The sequence below is a fragment of the Strigops habroptila genome, chromosome 1, assembly GCF_004027225.2.
Source record: "Strigops habroptila isolate Jane chromosome 1, bStrHab1.2.pri, whole genome shotgun sequence".
In the NCBI taxonomy this organism is placed as follows: Eukaryota; Metazoa; Chordata; class Aves; order Psittaciformes; family Psittacidae; genus Strigops; species Strigops habroptila.
In genome coordinates, this window is record NC_044277.2 from 13,349,746 (window position 1) to 13,363,518 (window position 13,773).

Consider the following 13,773-nt stretch of genomic DNA (forward strand, 5'->3'; position numbering starts at 1 on the left):
GGCAATGGCATCATGTTTACAATCTACTGAAAAGTATTTCTAAATGTGGTTTCTATGGTTTGGTTGCTGACACAGAGACAATGCAAATACTCATCTTGCAACTGCTATCCTAAGGCGGCATAGGTTCCTCTAAACAGTATTAACCAGATTTTAAAATGAATTTATCACTTGAGATTTCAGACCTTAAGCCTTTTTGCAAGACATGCAGATGTTTCTCCATCCCTCAAGCTTCTGTACCCAACAAGTCCTCGCAGGAGGACTTAGTCTATCATGGCAGTGGTGCTCTTCTGCTGAGGTGCAGGGTAAGTGCTGCAGCAAGTGCCATAAGCAAGTATGAGCTAAAAAATGAAGCCAGAAGGAGCTCTGTGGATATCCTCTTCCTTTCTTGGACAACTGAGTATCTCTGTTTTCCAGACTGAGTAAAGGCTGTGACTGTCTGTGTCCTCTGCCTGCCCCCAGCCCATCCTCACTTTGGTCAGATCTACCCTGAAGCCAGCGGAGAACGTCCTTCGTCTCTTGCTGCATGTGAATTTTGACTAGAGTAGCTAATCTGTCTCACTATTTCCATATGAAGAACTAGGAAAGCTCCAGCCTCCTGGAGGAAAGTTTTATCTGTTAATATTACAAAGATTTACATACCTCGCCATAATAAAAATGGTCTTTTTTACAGTTAAGAACCGTGTTTTGTGCATCTTTTGCCCTGCCCTTACTGGATGTGCATCACTGTGTTTATAATTCTTTATTCCTATCTTCATTCCTATATTCTGGGGAAGACCATCAATGTTCACAAATGCAAAATAACTACTGGTAATTACACTGCCCACACAAGCCTTCAAGAAACGTACACTGCATAATACCCTCCTAGTTACATTTATTTTTATTCCATATTACCTGGGAGTACCAGTTCATTGGAAAGGACATCTGGCTCCTATTTGTGAAAATGGTGGTTTGTGGGTTATGATCTGTATGTGCCGGTGGGATTTTGGAAGGAAGCAATTCAGCACTTAAGCACGTTCCATCATTTTCATGTACGGCAGGGGAAATATGTATAGTTATATATGCCCAAAGAGATCATGGAGATTATTTTTAAATTGAAACATTTGATGTTTTTACATCATTTACACAATTCCTCTTAAACCACTGTTTTCCTTTTTAAAATTAGCACCAGTGTTTGTTTCCTGTGTGAAACGTGGTTTGTGTCTGACCAATGAAAGTAAAGATAAATGTGTCAGGAAGCTCTATTTTGAATACAGTACCTCAGCTGCAAAATAGAGCTTCTCTGAGTAATTGAAATGAAAGTCAGTATCAGCAAAAATAAATTGCACAATTCAGTTGTGGCTGGAAAATTACCACTGAGATTGGCAACTTGATGCAACTTATTTCTAGTAGTTTCTGTTGCATTAGGTAAGGCAATAAATACTTCATCAGAATAGTAGAGCAAGATTTATTTTATTCCATATTGTGGTTATCAAACAATACTGCTAGCAAAGATTGCCTTTAGGGCAGGAAAATGTTTTATTTTCCACTCCTGTTCAGTCAAGAGTCTTTCTGCTGGTTCTGCCAACAAAGATGCCAATTACTGTCAAGTAACATTTTGGTGCTGATGATGAGATACAATACAAAGACAGCATATTATGCTGAAATGAATTTACTGTACTAAGAGAAAGACAAATACTCTTTTTAATTGGACCTAGAATTCTGTAAGATGGGGTGAAAAAAGAGAATACCACTCCTGCTGTTTTACAGTTTGTATCCCCAATTCTCTACTGGGAGTTTTCATTTCAAGCTCCCTTCTTCGAGGAAGCCAGCATTACATGAACCTCCAAAATGCACAGATCATATCCAGTTGCTAAGGTGAACCCCAAACCAGCTCTGTGTTAATTGTGCCAGTACGTTCATCAGTATTCCTAACCCTATCTAGACAAATTGTTTCAGTGAAATCCAGAGAAGAATGAAATCTGTTTAGGAGTGTACACAAAGCATGTCCACTCACAAAGATACATCTCAAGGACATCATTCAGTTTGGTTTCACTTCCAGCTTCTCCATCAAGTCAGTGCGAATTCCCCACTGAGTTACGTTTCCCCTGAAAAAAGCTGAGTGAGGAAGATGATGGCACCTTGGAGTGAGAAGTCCACTTCCTCAGCAATCCACCAATTCCTAGCACCCCATCTCAGGTCACTTTGTGAGTTTCAAATCTCTTTCTAACAGGATGCTTTGCATGTGCTCTTCACAGAAAAGGATGGGCAGGGGATAGATCTGCAAAACTGGCAATTCACAAAGGTGAGCAGGGCCAGCATCGCTCAGGAATCCCACAAGAACTTGGCTTGATGGGAGCAAAATTATTTACCTGCCCAGGTGCACTGCTGAGCATTTGCCTTAGTCAATGAAACAATGGTTGATCTGCAGTAAAAGCCACATCCTGACTTTCTTAGCTCTGCAAAGATTTTGACAGAAAACTAAATCCAGCTTTGCACCAAATGTCAAGTCCTGACTTTATTTCCTCTGCAAAAACATCAACAGCAGCATAAATCTCACTTCTGCCTTCTTTTATATATATTTCTCAAGGAAAGTTTACTTTGTATATAATACACACAAAATGCTCGGATAAAAATAGGAATGAAATCATTGATGGTATAAAGAGGAGGGGTGGCATACCTTCCCTGTCCATCATGCTCCAAGCAGTTGGCACCCTATAAATCATAGGAAGCACAGGGGTAATTATAGAACTGGAAGCTGATTACTGTAAACATTCAGAAGTAGCTCCTAGTAATTGGAGGCTAAAGATAACGTGAGCATGATTACAACCACGAGGAACTGTGCAGATCACTTACACTCCCATTCTTGTCTATTAAACTAGTCTTAAAACTAGGTTTTCTCACAAAGCAACAAGCAATCTAGTCAAGCTAGCACCTTGTATATTAAGAACCTGTTAATATCATGAATTGTTTGTTCTCTGTCAGAATTAGTGTTGATGTGACAACATTCGGATCACCAGGATCTGCTTACTTTCCTGTTGTGTATTAAGCAACGTAGCTAACAGCTTCTGCCAGCTTGTTCTGTCATCTCCTGGCGTGTGCCTTCATCACTCCCAGATGCACTGCAACACATTTGTGGTGGAAAAAGCCTGGTCACAGAAGGGCAACTTGCACTGAGAGTAGATGATGACATGTAAAATGGGGATTAGTTCCACCGGTGTTCATTTCTTCATCCTCAGGGCAGTACAGAGAGAAAACTCTGTCTCCTCCACCCTTAACAGAGGGAGAAAATTGGTGAAGGTGCATCTGCCAGACACATTGTGCTGGACCATGAAAAAATATTTTATTCCTGCCTCAAAGAAGTTACATCACCAGGACAAATATAACAACACTTTGGCCCGAAGTTATATGCTCTTTCTTGACAAAACATTCTAGAACAACTCTGCAACATGACCAAGGGAGAAAGCTGCTTTTCTGGCATCAGACTCTGCTCTGCTCCTTTCCTCAAGTACAAAGATATGAAGAACATGTCATTTTTATTCTACTTAGAGAATTTAGCTTATTTATGGCTCTAATCCCTACTTGATCCTTACAAAGCTATTTACCTCAATTATACCTATCACTGATAACAAGTTCTACAAGTTAATTACCACAAGTGTAGGAGCATTGATTTTCATCCACATCCTTATGTTGTTATTATACCACTCCAAATTCTAGCTTTTTCTGCCTTAGAGACAGAATTTTCAGAACTAACAGAACAAGCTTTTGAAAAACCCACTTTTTTATTAAATAAAGTTACCTAAACTCCTATCTGAAATTATTTAGCACTCGGCCATATTATGACCAAGAAGACAAGAGCCCCTCCACATAATTTGACCTGAAGAAAGTGCTACAAAAAGTGTAGCTTTTGCTACCTGGCAAAAAATTCTCACCATGCTGTATAATCCCATGCTCCAAAAGTCTGCGGCCGAGCTGCTCTGCTTCAGTCCGTGTCGTGGCCTCTCCTTCCTGGATCAGCCAGTCAATGAACTCTGATGCCACGAAGGTCCGTTCGTACTTGACTCCTTCCTCTTCCCTGGCTTGCAGAAGAGTATTTTCTGAACTCATCAGCCTGTTGTTGGGGGGGAAAATATTGGTATGGAAAATAGTTCTTCAGAAAAGCAACTCCAGCTCTATTCTGGCAAATCCCACTGATATTAAGCAAACATATGTGGACCTTTCACTGACTTACTAAATCTTTCCTCAAGCTATTAATCTATATTTAGGATGTGAATTATAACTGCTTAGTCAAGAAATGTAGGCGTTATATTCCTGTGTGAAGTTAATGCTTTCTTGTTTTTTCCCTAAAAGAAAACAAGGTTTTCCAGTTTCACATTTCCCCTATTTAGTTCTTTAGCTTCTCTAAAAGCTACTCTGAAACAAAATTAGCCTAAAAGCACCAGATTGTGACTAATGTCCTCAAAAATTCCTAATTGCTTTTTAGTTAGCAGGACTGTGCCCCAAAGTCATTTAGATGGTTTTGAAAATTCTCCCCATCAGCTCTAAAACAGCTGCAGAAAATTCAAGAGGAAGAAAAAAAGGGTAGTTCTGTGGTTTGGGTGGTTGATAAATATTTAGCATCCAACATTTAGTGATGCAGCTGCAATCAGTGACCTGAACGCATTTTAGTATCTGAGCCTCAGAGTCTCTGTGGCTCAGCCGGCCCTGTGTAATATCAGAGTTCAGAGGAACATTGTGAAGTGTCTCTAAATCTCCTAGCAAGTGGCATGTACCTAGCTTGAAGATACTAATAAAATTCTTCTCCACTTGAGTAACCTATGCAAACGACACAGTATTAAAAAAAGTATTTTGTTAATGCAAAAGTAAGGTTGACAGAAAGAGAAGACAATTTGAAAGAAGAAATGAGAATTGCTCCCTTGTAATGCAGGATCCCACTTTTTTTTTGTTTTGTTGGGAGACTGAGCACCTTATTTACTTATAAAATCTTTATTTACTAATTTAATTTTTCTTCATAATTATCTATTATAGGCTAACAATAGAACTAGTGGTAAGACTTTCAGCAGAACAGCTGAAGAATGGCATGGTTATTTTTTCCATGTAAGACTAATAAATCCCTTTCCTTCCCCAACTATTTTGAAACTAAGGGCACAACTGAAGTACAGCAAGAATATTCTGGAAGCACTTGATCTTTGCCTTTCTGATCAAAAATTTGAATTTCATGTAAATCCATACATGGGCCATCTGTTTCTTAAAGTGCCAGCATGTCCAGAGTTCATGGAATATAACGTCACCTCCTTTGGGAAGCATTAGAAAAATCTGTGCCATAAGAACACAGAGAGACATTTCATTTGAAATCACAGCGAAGAGGTTTGACAGGATCCAGCCCTGTTACTTTACCTGAAAAATTTATTCCCTTGACTTTAACAAGAGCTAACTAGAAGCCTGAACTGACTGGACCTGACCAGACAGCTGAGCATCAAGCCTGGCAAAGGCTCCTCAGCCACAGCTGTATGTCAGTGGCAGATATAATGAATGGCTCACTGGTGTGTCACTGCCAGCACCTCTGAGCTGAGTAAGAACTAAAAATGTCAAAATTAGCTGAAGTCAGGGATGAGGCCAAAAGCAAGAATATGTGCCACAGGAGACAAGGTCTTGACTCCAGAACTCTTGCAAAGACTTGATTCCTTTTCATATTTTGATTTACAAGCATCTGCAAGGCAACATTTTGTCCCACACTAACCACATCTAATACAGACAGTGCTCCAAGAGACCGTCTTTAAATGTGTCTCATTCACCAGCCTTTTTTATCCCCTGAAAAAAATGCAAACCCAAAAGCTTGTGTCTTTTTGTACCATCTGCTGCATGGTTACCCAGAACTGGTTACCCGGGCTCTGCAGGCACCAAAGAAAAAAACCTTAGGATTGTGTTAATTGTTCTTTGATGAGTCTATAATTAGTTGACCAGCTCATTGAAGTCGCAGATAGAGAGGTCCTTGAAAAAGAGATGCTAATGGTTAGATTTTTACAGAAACACAAAAGAAATTTGGAAAAATATCAAGTGGAAAAACACTCAGCTTGACATTTCACACCCTTCTGCATGTGCCCAGAATAGCACTGCAAAGGATTTGGACTTGTGAACAAACAGACACTACAAATTGACAGTTTAACAAACCCAGAAACAGCAATCCATAGACTCACATCTCTAACTGAAGTAAATCACTGTAATGCCATGGCTGTCAACAAAGCGGTACCAACTTACATCAGCCAAAAACCTGGCCTTTCATTAGCCAGTATTGAAAACTGCCTCTATCTCTTCCATTTTCTTCTTGTTTCAAAAAAACACAAGGCTATTCATGTCAAAACATATTATTTGCTAAAACTGGTGTTATCCTGCATTAAAGGAATGTATTTAGCCAAACACTGAAATTCAAACCCTTTTCAAAAGAAAATTTTAACCTTGTTTTATCTAAATAACTGCACCAGAGGATAAATCTGATTTAACCACTGATGAGTTAAAGTGAAAGCGATTCAAAGACTGCCGTCTCAAAATTATCTGAATGATTTCCTGAAATTAAAACCATAAATCTGCACTCCTTTCACTGTGCAATCTGCTTGAAAAATCTCAGTTGGAGTCAACATCATGAGATGACTTACAGTTCCTAAACACGACTGCACCAGAAACAATCCTGTGTGCCTGACCAAAACCTACTGAGAGTTGCAAACATTGTAACAATAGGATGCCTGCACATATTTTTTTTTTTTTTAAGCTATGAATTGTCTGTGCTGGATTTATTTAAGATTTCCAGGGAGGGTTTCACTGAACAGGAAAAATGTTTATCTCATTTGATCTGGTCCTATATATATATTATCCTATAGATTAAGAAAACTGATACCATCCTTGGACCTAATAATAAGCTATTCAAGAATTTTCAGACAATTCTGTAGGAAATCCAGAAGGTTTCATCTCTAGTTATATACTCGAACTTCAAAATACACACAAAGGGTTACCAAAGTTTGCAATTATGTGCAGAGAATTTGAACTAACGCATGGTTTTCTGTGCAAATGAAAGGAGAAATCAGAGACTGGTTTCAAATCTTCTAACTGCACAGGTACAGACACCAAAGATGTCCAGAGTACGTGGAGGAGGCAATGCCACAGGAGAGGCTAATCCGGGCTACGAGGAGCTTTGTGGCCACACATAAGGAAGACAGGGAAAGGGAGCTCCTTGGTTGGGGAACAGTCCTAACGTCCCAGGCGAGAGCACAAGGCATTTACCCAAACAGCTGCCTGAATGCAGGGAACCTGCCTAATGCATCCATTTCTTTGCCCATGCAACAACCTGCTGATCTTCCTAAACCATTTTGCACATTTCACCCCTTGAGGGTACAAATCTGAGTGGATTGACTGATGTTGAATAACATGTCCACAGTTTTGACAAGCAGAGGCTACACTTGCTTTTGGATGTAATGGTACTCTAGCCCTAATGTGATGGGTGGAGAAGAGCAGGAAACATTACTATAATGTCTAACTTAAACTAGCAAAGCCTAGTGAATATCAGCAACATCTACAAAATTAGACACAGATTTTCAAATTATGTTGGCTTCAGATAGATTTCTTTTGGCATAGTTGCATTTCTCTTGAAATTAGGCCCTACAGGCATTTTGATAAACAAGTTGAATACACTGGGAAGTGACTTTATGTCTGTGCATGAATACTTTTCTCCAGTTGTTGCTGTTTAGTAACTATTTTAATTGCATTGAATTAACATTTTCTTTCTCAACACTATCAGCAAACTGATACAACAGGTATATTACTCTGCAGAACTTCTGTAGTAGTCTGACTATCAGAATTAGAGTTTGAATGTAAAAGGCATCCAATGAAACTGAAGGTGTTGCTAATAAGCATGCATGGACAAGGGACCTAATGAAATCCAAGTGCTCTGCACACTGGATTTGCTACAATAAACAAAGTGAAGCCCAGACAGCCCAAGTATGCATTCTTATCTCCCATGAATACAAAATATTTCCAATGATCCATGGAGAAATTTGACTAGGTTTGACTGTCACAGACTGGTTTTGAAATGCCATATAATTTTAAGCTATTCTATATTTAGCACTCGGCTGGTTTTAAAAGTTTCTGAACCCTTTAGATACGTTGCCTAGGAGCAACCACCTCATCAGGTTGCAGCTATTTTTAGATATAGGTGCTGCTTTTGGCATTATCTCCTTTTCCAAGATGGGAACAATTCATACTGTTATGAACATTTTTCTGCTAGTACAAAGTTGGACAAACTAGACACTCAACATTGGTTTAAGGCTAGTTCTCTATGCAGAGAAATGGGGATGGAAACAGACACAGGAGAACAGAGTTCTTCCCACCATGCCTCCTTTCACGTTATCAGCCTCACCAACAAAAAGAGATTTTTCTCACAGAATAGAAATAGAAATACAACCAAAAGAAAAAGAAAAAAGGTTTTAAACTTTAGACACACTGACTGGCTTTTCATAGTATGATCCAGGCTTGCAAGCACTGCATGTTACGAAGTCTAAAGGAGCAAATGCTGTGCTTTGTAAGCCGCAGAAGATTTGGAGATTCAATTCATCTGTCCCAATGCACCCAATGAAGGATTTCCCCCCCCCATATTTTCTTGTTTCTTATACAATTATTTATTTTTTTTACTTTAAATAGTCACGGTCACTGAGTCTCACGGAATTTTATATGATAGGTGCAACAAAAGGAATGGCATTTACAATTATTGGCTTATATTTCAGTTTAATGCTCTTTCAGGAAATTGACCTTCAGAGCCTTCTTACCTTGAAAATAGTATTTATCATCAGCTTTTAAACTTGGGATTTTCCTGACTGCTTTATTCTAAGAGGGAACAAAATTACTCCAGCCAGAAAGAACAGCATCTTGCCAGCTGCTGCATGTTTCTGCTCTAACCAAGCAGGAGAGTGGGTGGTTTCCAGTCTAGAGAAATACTTCGATCTTTTTCGTAAATAACACGTCACAACTTTTGCATTAGTTTGTAGCATATGGCAACATGTGTTTTATTCTCTCTGCTTGTACGTACAGTGCCACAATCTCTACATCCTGAATGCAAATGTCATTAATTATAGACTGGGAAGCATGGTTAAGCTGCCTAGTTATTTGATGAAAGTAATCCAGTGTGATATTCACTATCTCATCATAATCATCTGTTTCAAATCTTAATTAGATGCTCTTGGCTGGTTTGGGGTTGGGTTTTTTTTAAACAGCTTTTAATATAACCTTTCTGATGCAAAAGCTTTGCAGATGGGAACATTGCAGATTAATTTCACCTATTCTTTAAAATCATACCTCCTGGTGAAGCTGTAGATATGGAGTCTCAGCAGACATGTAGCCACTTGTTCAGTGGATTCTGATGTACTGGTTTAGGTCTTGTGATTACAGTTTTACATGACAAATTATCCTTTAGTAATTATTTTTACAGAATAGAGTGCAAGGGCTTAAATTCACATTGGGTTCTCATGTAGGATGTATTTACAACCCAGAACATCAGAAAACGCTATTTCATTTTAAACAAAATGCTACAAGTGAACATGGTAGAAAAGCAAAAGAGAAATGGGAGAGAGAAGAGTTGCCAACTAAAGTCAGAGGATTACCCAGACCCATTCCTGCATAATTTGAAGTCCTCTGGCTATTCAAAAATAGATTAACAAGTATCACTTGCCTCCTGTGGTACTATTACCAACACACTACAGATACTGAATGCAACATACTTTTCATACAGTCTTTGTCCTCTCATGAACACCTTCACTTCATTGTCCAGCGGAAACGTCCCGTCATCTTTTCGGAAGCGATAGAACAGTTTGACATCCTTGAATTCCTTATGCTCATCACAGACTGAAACATACAACAGATCAAAAAATCTTCATATAGATGTTTAGGAGTTGAGGACCTATTTAGCAGGTATCACTGCTGAACTTCAAAGTAAGCATGTATGGAGCCTAATCCCGTGTATTTCTGAGCATAAAACTTTATTCAGTCCTAATAACTGATGACAGGCTGGAGAAAACTTTCAGATAGGTGTTCATCAGTTTTGTGAGATATTACTGCAAACACAAAGAGCAAAAAAGCATTCATCTGCTATATACCCAGAAAACCTTTTGATGAAAACAGTCTGTTAGCTTCTTTGTTTAAAAGGCCACCAGGGTAGAACACCCAGTAATTTCAGGATTGACAAACTTCTTAAAGTTACTTGTATCAATTGAGCAATGCTGTAGGAAACCCAAGACCTGCTGCAGAAACAGTTAGCCATGCCAACTTGCAAGTGGTAGGTACAACAAGAGCACACTAAGAAATGATAAATCAAATTTATAAAATAGTAGCTGGCGATTGGCTTTTGTAAATGCAGAACAGAGCTCAACCAGGGGTATAAATTAATGGGAAAGATATCCCACCCAGCGTGCTCCTAGCAGAGTTGTCAGCCCACATACATGGGCTCACCTTCTGCACCACAAGAGCAGGAAGTGGTACCCCTTTCACTGGACGTGGGAGTTGAAGGGATGCTCTGAACATCCTGCAGAACCTGATGGAACTTCTCTGAGTTTACCCTAACTCATTTCACAAACTATTTTGTTAAATTTGAGTGCAATATGTGAACATTTTCAAGAAACACCTGCTCTATGTGTAGTATATGCACACATATATATAAAATTTGTATGGAAGTTATGGTACGCAACTGGATTGTGAGGTAGAAAACATTTGAAGGTTAAAGCTTTCAACAAGCAGTCAGCAATGAAACATCTATTGCTCAATTAAATTAAGTCACTCAGGCATCCACGCAACTCTTCACTGACATTTTCTCAATAGAGGATTAAGTAGTCAGATCTGAATACCCTGTAATTACTTTATTCTTTAACTATCTACCGTGAGTCCCAGTTTCCATAACAACCCAGAATTTTAATTTAATAGCCAAGCAGAAGCTGTAGAAGTGTCACTCATTCAATATGTGCATTTCTTACTTTAATTAAGGTGTTGTTAATGTATTGAGATAGCAGCAGTATTGCTGCACATACAGTGACCTCTGCATGAAGTCAACATTCATCTGTTCTCAGGCGCTTGCTTTTTCTTAAGAAAGAAACAAATGGTACATTTTGCCTTTTGGAAATTGGTAATACTATACGCTTGAAATCAAGGCCTTGGATCTTCTTTGTTTGTGTGCTTCCTAGCTTTTTTTGTGCACCAAAAGGCAACTAAGTGCCACCACTGAATTGGAATTCTCCTTTTCATCAGGATAAATTGTTATTCAAGAAGCTGAAAGGAATAGATCTCAAAGAGACAACAAGTTTAGGAGAAAATTAATCAGGGCACAGTTGGACCACTAACTTTCCTGCAGCTGTACCAGCACTAATGTTTGTGCAGCTGGTGTGAGGGACAGGGCCAAAGAACTAATCCATCTGAGAAAAATGATCTTTTTTTGCTGGCTGATTTTTCAGATGGATTTTTCAGCTGGAAGACTGTGCTCTGCGGAGCAGGGAGGTGAGGGCAGCAGGGAGAGAGGGGACACGATCCAGCTGGGGCTGCTCTGGAGGCAGGGAAGCAACAGCATGGTCTCCAGTAACTTCTTCCCCTGTACTGACATGGGGAACATCACACCACACCTCTTCAGGCTCTCCTTGGGACACAGGGGACCTTGCAGAACAGCACAGTTCAAGAGAGATGCTCGCTTTCTGGCAGGGAAAGGATACTACCTGTCCTATACTCAGCTGAAGAGCACAAGTGGGATTTCCCTTTGCTTCACAACAAAGCTTAGCTTAGAACTTTTTAGCAACAGATATTGCACTTACCATGGTGGATAATGCTGTGATCCAGTAATTTCTGCACCAGTTTAATTGCCGTCTCTCGGTCGGAGGCCTCCTTATGGTCAATCAGCCAGTCAATCAGCTCTTTGGCAACAAAGCAGTTCGGGTACGTCTTGAGGTGGTGTCGCCGATCTTTAATGACTTTTTCTTCATGCAGTCGGAGCCTGGGGATCAAATCACCTTGTGAATATCATTTGCAAAAAGCCTCTGTAACTAGCAAGACTAGGACAAGAGTGGAACAGAGGCACCTAAGCCCTGCTCACAGGGTGGGTTTTGCAAGTGTTGCATGGAAGAGGAAGACACTCGGTCACATGTCACCGCTGGCATCTGACCACCAGGCAATCCACAGCAACCATGCGTTACAACTTCAAACCCTGTACTTGGAAAAACTTGTCTTCTGCCCAATGGAAAGGATTAAACAAGGAAGAACAGCACAGCATACTAAGCCCATTAAAGTACTTCCTGTACGTCAATTACACTGTCAATAATTTGGAATTAATTTTCCCACATTACCGCTAATACCTTCCATGCTACTCTTTTATTTTGTAGTATCACTGCTGTAGGTTTTTGGTTTTTTTTAATCTATATCTCATTCATTTTTTTAACTGTGGCTTCTTCCTTGGTTGAGTAATTGCATTTTGCCTCCAGCTGCACAACAAGCATAGCATTTCTGATGTAAAATTCAGGCACAAAGCTGTTCCAATGCAATCTTACATAGCATAAAAAAGTTGCCTCCTACTCCAAATAAAGGAGAACTGATTTCTCACTTGGGTGATTGTTGGTAAATGCTATCTATCTGCCAAATCTCCCCATAATCTTGAAAGCAAGTTCGTTGGCTGCTTTTGAGATGCTTGGGTCAGAATGCAGATCCTGATCAGAGTAAAGGATCCCTTGTTAGTATAGTGCCTGGAGGTTTGCATCTTTATTTTTAGGGGGTTTTTTTCCCCCAAATAAACAAAATTAGTAACTTCATCAATAAATCAATGGAGAGAGATTTTTAAGTTTTTTAACAGTTTTCTGCTTTCTTGTTTCCATTTTAATTAATAATTTCAATAATTCTGTTTTTGTAGTACCATGTCTACACAGCAGTTCTGAAGAAAACACAGAAACCACAAGCAAAAATATTGCCATTCATTTCCAAGTGGCCAGAATCCTACTTTGTAAACACTCTCACTGACTTTAAAGATGTTCTGGGTAGTGCTGTAATAATTGCAGGGAGTACAACTATCTCTATTTTCTAGAGAGGTAGATAGCACAGAAGGGCGTTAACATGAGCCTTAAGAAGCACAAAGGAGTCCAACCAATTTTCCTCTCAATGTGATTCCAGTACGAAACAATTCTTTGTTTTCAGAATCAAAAAAAAAGGAAAATATTTGGCTGAAATCATTGAAGAAAATATTATTAGGGCATTAAACAAAGTTTATTTGGTTTCTACGTAAAAATAGTAGCAAGGCAATGTTTTGTTTTGCAGCATTTAGCCTTGAACTACACTGGAATAGCCAATCTGTGATACGAATTCAAAACTAGCTTTGCAAACATGATAAAAAAATGAAGACTTTTGTATTAAAAATACTGATAAATCAGATTAGTATTCTGGAAATAAGTGCTGGTAAACATCCCATGCGTTGTGAAATTCTCTGAGCTAAGATACCTTTGCTTAAAGCATATTTTCCAGATGTGCTCCAACAGTTGTTGCCATACTTTGAAAGAAAAGCCTATACAGTTTTAATTATAGATCATGCAATTATCAGTATGTCTGATGGAGCTTTACATTTAAAATATATTCCAGGTTCTGATAATGTTCATCCTGTATTATGTTGCATAATAATCTGCAAGAACAAAACCAGGGAGAGAGCGTGTAATGCATGTGCAGATGGTTTGACCCAGCTTCCAGTCATCAGTTAAAGTCTAAATGGATGGAGTTCATCTGATACACGAGGGAAACCCCCTT

General features: G+C 39.1%; 1 protein-coding gene across 4 annotated transcripts in view; it reads right to left on the bottom strand.

The window, feature by feature from the left end:
* Positions 1 to 13,773, bottom strand: part of DEPTOR (DEP domain containing MTOR interacting protein) — a 75,243-nt gene that overhangs the window by 38,720 nt on the left and 22,750 nt on the right. For 2 of the 4 annotated variants that reach the window (XM_030490313.1, XM_030490396.1), the window contains 3 exons: positions 11,808 to 11,986; positions 9,738 to 9,861; positions 3,909 to 4,087 (listed from right to left, as the gene is read on the bottom strand). In XM_030490313.1, the coding sequence (XP_030346173.1) occupies positions 3,909 to 4,087; positions 9,738 to 9,861; positions 11,808 to 11,986 (482 nt within the window). Of the gene's footprint in view, positions 1 to 3,890; positions 4,088 to 9,737; positions 9,862 to 11,807; positions 11,987 to 13,773 lie in introns of all 4 variants that reach the window. The other 2 variants (XM_030490225.2, XM_030490482.2) reach the window with 1 other exon arrangement.